This window comes from Diadema setosum, chromosome 13 (genome assembly GCF_964275005.1).
Source record: "Diadema setosum chromosome 13, eeDiaSeto1, whole genome shotgun sequence".
Taxonomy (NCBI): Eukaryota; Metazoa; Echinodermata; class Echinoidea; order Diadematoida; family Diadematidae; genus Diadema; species Diadema setosum.
Window position 1 is genome coordinate 35,120,354 of NC_092697.1, and position 6,000 is coordinate 35,126,353.

At 38.1% G+C, this 6,000-nt stretch overlaps 1 protein-coding gene across 1 annotated transcript in view; it reads right to left on the bottom strand.

Moving 5' to 3' along the window:
• The window catches only part of LOC140236823 (uncharacterized), a 56,914-nt gene extending 54,063 nt beyond the window's left edge, over positions 1 to 2,851 (bottom strand). The window contains exon 1 of the mRNA XM_072316760.1: positions 2,758 to 2,851. Within this exon, the coding sequence (XP_072172861.1) occupies positions 2,758 to 2,851 (94 nt within the window). The remainder of the gene's footprint in view (positions 1 to 2,757) is intronic.
• Positions 2,852 to 6,000: the final 3,149 nt, after the last annotated feature.

Consider the following 6,000-nt stretch of genomic DNA (forward strand, 5'->3'; position numbering starts at 1 on the left):
CTCCTTCACTAGAGTGTAATTATGAAATGAGATTAAACAATATACTAAGTTTATCATATTCTATGATATGAATGTACAGAGAACGCTCTGAAATAGAAGCACGATATGTGACGTCTCATGCAGGCATGCCAAGAGAAATAGAAGGAACAAAGAGTATACACATCGCAACGTGTGTGTGGGGGGGGGGGTCGGGCAGTCCTCAACAGAAAAAGATCAGAGGAGCTTTGAAAATTAACACCCACGTCACATACTCCACAAGAAACTCATTACTTCATGCCGGGTCCTTTAGTAAGAAACCAGATGTCACGTAGCCAAAGAGAACAGCTGTTTCGATAGACTTTGTAACAACAGAGATGATTAAGAAACAACGTGATTTCCTAGATTTGTAGCCACTTTTATACTCAGTAGTTTCTAAATGATTTCACCTGTGCTTGCCACTCTTGTAAGAGTACTGTATAATACATGTATTTCACATTTTGTAAATATGTACATTGTTCTCATAGCATATACTATTGTACATGTGTTGTACTCTCATACCCCTGAAGGGGGTCGACAGAGTTAATAAAATATCTATCAATCTATCTATCTATCTATCTATCATCTATCTATCTATCTATCTATCTATCTATCTGCAGGATATTAACTTACTCCGCATACATTTTGGTTTCATTCTGTTTTAATTCCGAACAATTTTATCCCTCGAGGTTTACATGGAGAGGCGTTAAGTTTGGCAGAACATGCATAGACACCACCGTTGCTCATTATTAAAGGGATGGTACAGTTTTGGTTGATGTTTTTGATGGTTTTTGAGATAATGAGAAACCTGGTATGAAATATGAAAGAGCATGTCATTCTAAGAGGAATTCAAAGTAAGTTTATTTGATCAAAATTGGTGTTCAAATGCCTAAGACATCCTAAATAAAACGATCCCAGTAGAAAGTTGGACCCATCTTATATTAACATCATTTTGTTTCACTTTGTTTTTGGATGTCTCAACCATTTCAAAACTGATTTTCCTAAAATTGTCTGCTCTTTAACATTTCATAAAGTAGTATCTGACAAAAGATTAAAAGCTGAATCCTCACATCAACCAATACTGTATAATCCCTTTAAAGCTGTCACTAGAACTGGCGCAGGTTTGGCGCGTGCTACTTCCATAACATCACCTGCAGTCGTCTGACAAACTATGATGGGAATCAGGACCATACGAGGAAATATCTCACGTGTCAACATAGAATTTTTTGCGAGCAGAGAGACATTTCTAAATGTCATACAGGGATCATGCTTAAACTTTTGATGACGTTTCGTGGAGTGTAAAGGTTAGATATACGAACGCTGATATTATAGTCTCCTACAAAACAATGGCAGAAAGACTGCTGAATAGTACAGAATAAAAATCAAGCACGCCTCCATTCCACCCCTTATTGTCAAGTGAGCTATTTTGTATCTTTATTGCCTAACATCTATATCTCCATTCAAATTGGATAAACTTGAACAAACAACAAGCGGCGGCGTATCAATCGATAGACTGCCCTACCGTAGCATTTCAGCTACTTGTCCTTGATTCGAAGTTATCTTTTCAGCAGTCAGCATCAAAGCTAGATAGATAGTTCACCGATTCAGACAAGGTCGGAGGTCTCTCCAGAATGGCATCTCGACAACGACGAAACAGAGAATCATTTCAAATCATTCATTGGGAGGTACTCCCAATACCATTAGGATCTTTTGTTACTGATCTGTCGGCGTATAAGCATAATCACGCCTTGACGACCCACGAAGTCTTTGTTGCCCACTGGACACATGTAAATAAACGTAAGGGGAGCACACCATCCTCTCATCGTGCTGACAGTAATTGCGCGCGACAAGTGCAGATAACTAAGTGCATAGAAGGACAGAAAGAATGCTTTTACCAGCGTCCTTAAGATGAAGGGAAGAGGATCGCTTTCTCTTTCTTCTCAGATTGTCTGCCAATCGAAACTGCACGAAGGTGATGCCGTCATACGTTGAAATGCCATCTGATTTTATCTTTTGTTTAAGAATAGCCAAGATTGTTTGGATGATTTTTTTTCTTCCTCTTGAGCATAAAATCATGGCAACATGTTGATTTCATATAGTAAAGTCACGTGTGGAATGTGCGTGCCATATTGTGCGCCTTCTGGGCATGGGTACCTCAGCAGAAAAGGATGCGGAAGAAGAAAGGTTATGACAATTTCCATTTTACTAAACAGTTCTGATAGCGACAATCATAACAGACGTCATTACAGTTTCTGTCAAGAATGATAGGAAAGATCAGAACCGTTGCAGGGCTCTTTTTAGAAACCCACGCATGAAAGTGCAATGAGAAAGGGGAAGAAAGGTAAAGAAACCATTGGGCATTGGAGGAGTTTGGCGTAATAGATGAATCACAATCTCCTGCACAAATTACATATCGGTATTTTATCACTGCCTCAATAAATTCTACGATTTCGTAAGAACGGTTGCCCATTTTTCAAGTGATTTACTTCATCAAACACGCAAGTAAAACTATTCTTCGTATCTTCACTCGTTTGATACTCTGCGAAGTATTCGTACATTATTCCTCCAGGCGTCTCCCCGTGGTATCTTTTGAGCTAATCGTGATCGCAAACCAAAGTGGCGTCGATTTGATGGATATAGGGAAAATAATGAACGACAAAAGACGACAACAAATTCGTAGAAGGGCCTCAACAGCTTAAGCAACAGTATTCAACAGTTGAAAGAGTCTTGTTGATAACTTACCACCTCTTGTTACTCTCGACGAACCCTCCGCTAAGAGAGCCAAGCACAGCGCCAGCCCAAGGAAGCGAACTACAGCCTTCGATACAGTCCTCATTATTATGGATATGCGTGCAGCAGGAACGACTCAGTACCTCTACTATCCTACGAAAGAACACGATGTGGGACCAGCCAACTCAACAGGTGATACCCCGGGCACAATCCCGTACACCGCCGCTCTTTTTCAGGTCGAACTTCGCCAGAACGCTGTATCGCCGCTGAATGCGTTTCCTTGCATGTATTCCGAGATTTAGTCTCTTCTCTTTCCCCACTCCTTCCTACCAGTCTTATCGTGGGCAGACGGCCTCAAAAACCACGATGGTGACGCTGAATCAGCGATTTCAATTAATATTCAAAACACACACATATATACTGGGAAGGTAGAACAGATCGTCCAATTTAAACAAAAGAAGAGATAATCTATGAAAGTGAGGATGTCTTATTGGATGATGAGTTATCGGGCGTGGGTCGGCTACACGCAGTGTGTTTGCTCCTTCCGAGTGATCGACGGGCCGAACTCAAAACGCAAAACATTACTGCTCTTTGATTTCTCGTTAGTTTGATGACGTCAGCGCGTATGTAATGCTCCGATTGGCTGGCGGCGTTTACAGCAGTTAGCATGCATATTCATGGTACGTCAAATCCTCTGTTTCACACCACTCACTTCTTAATGCACGTTTGTGATTTCAATTGACAAAGCAATTTCCTCTAGTTGTATCTCCCATACCTCTTAATATCTGGAGGCCATGACAAACCAATATTGGGCATTACGCGATACTATCTATTAATCTTTTGGCAATGGTGTCATAAATGATAAATGCGCCTTACGATCACTCGATTTTGAGCATGTTGAGAGGTGAACTTATTCTCGACATCCCTGGACAGAGACTTGAGATTATGTAGAAAAGGCTTGGGGAAATGTTCGGATTTCGTTGGTCTCGATCAGATTTACAATTGCCAGTCAGTAAATGAATAACGTATCAAAGACATCGCGATGAATAATTAACCATAATGGATCTTAACAAAATGATGTGAGGACTTCGCAACTTGCCGTTCACCCAATGAATGAAGACGCAATTGTCAATGTCCAAAAGTCATATTCAGCATGTGCCTTCGCAATCCATGTACGACTCGTAGCAGCAGAGTTCAGGTGGTAAATGGATGGTGTAAGACACGCATCGCTGCATTAACAACGCTGGTGGCGACGATCGATTGAAGCTATCAACTGAAGATATCAAAGTAATCCGCATCACCCTCCATCGAAATTCGGGCGGTATATATTTATTTCCTTTTTATCATTTCTAGTACAAATCTTCGATTTAGAAATGGGTGGACGAATGAATCATTTTTGTGGGCACCATTTCTCGAAATGTTATTCCACCTTTTTCTCAATTACCTTTCCAATCTTTTACGGTAACTCATTCGGCAATGACGACATTTGGTGCTCATAACGTGGTTCTTGCTACGCCAATGAATTCACTCATCTCAGCGCTGATACATGTTATTTATTTATTCATTCGGGGCTTATGAACAATGCAGCTAGTCGCATAAAGCCAGCATGCCTACATTGCACTTAAAATTCATAAAGATTTTCTTCATACATTTAAACAAAAATGAAATTGAAGGGGAAATGTCGCAAAGACGCAATCACTGTTACTAAAGTCAGCTACAATGACTTTGAAACTATATATACACTATATTACACTACACAAGGAATCAGAGAATATGGGAATTCAGCATTAAAGTGTCTTTCATTTGGTTGCCTGTGTCGGCATGTTCAAATAATGTTATGTGAACATGAACGAAAATACTTACATTTGTACATACTACTATGAAATATGTTGTCATGTACACACATATTTGTGTAGCTGTAATGATATATATATATATATATATATATATATATATATATATATATATATATATATGTATGTATATATATATATATATATACATATATACATAAACATGTTGAGAATTCACGTATTGGCTCCACGAAGAAATAAAGAAATAATCTGGTAATGCAATTTTTTTTTTTACCAATAAAGAATGAGTTTATTCGACTCAAATTTTCAGCGGCCTCCGCCTTCTTCAGGAGTCTTGGCAAGACTATATATATGATATATAATATATATATATATATATATATATATATATATATATATATATATGTATATATATAAAGAGGTTGATCACAAAACAGGTTCAGCACTATTTTCAAACATTTCAAAGTAGGCCTATGTCCATGACCAGATAGAGCAATACAAAACCTTTCAAATGATACCCCATATATCCCATATTTTCTTAGTATTTTTTTTTTTTTGCAGGTGTAATCGCAAATGAATCAACTTCACAAGAATGGAGTTGACAAGTTTTGCGACCAAACTCATGTTCACATTTGTTTTTACTCCATGCTGTCATGAATACTTCCCTGATTATTGAAGCTCTTAAAAGGTACTGTTTACCATTGGGACCAGTGATTTAAAAAATGCTCGAGTTATCCCATATGTGTAGGTCTGATGAATCACAAAACATCATACCATATAACAATTATATACAATAAAGCCTAAAATAGAAGCAGATATCACTATTTTTATCCATAAACCATAATTGTACACGGTTTATTCTAAATACAATTTTACTATAACTATTGTTCACATTTTGTGTATTCAACAATACTTAAAAATTGATAATACTGATTAATGTTTTTACATTGGTTACGAAATTGTTTCCATCCCTATCTCACATTTTAAATGGTACATGGTAAATAATGCCTTAAAAGATAAATTGCACCGTATATTTGGGTCAGAACCATCTCAATTATGATAATAATGATTTTTTTTTTTTGGCGGGGATGCACCACCGAATAATTTTCAACTTTTCCAGGGGCTTTTCAAACTTAATGAACTCGTGAATATGGACTTCAGTGGCACTGTGTCGAACCGAATTGTTTCCTTTTTCCTATCATGGACTAGCTCATTATCGTTGATATACCTCATTCGGGGTAATCCCCAGTCAATTCGCCTCTGCTCACTAGCAGGCCAACTTTATTTGAGTTTAATTTCATGACTTTTTTTGCGCGAGAATTGCTTTCCCAAATTATACTTATTCAGCTTTGGAAGGATTGGGACAATATTTTGGGCCCAAAACAGAACGAGAGCGCGATTCTGTCAGTGCTAGACACTTTGGCGAATTCTCCAGTAAGAC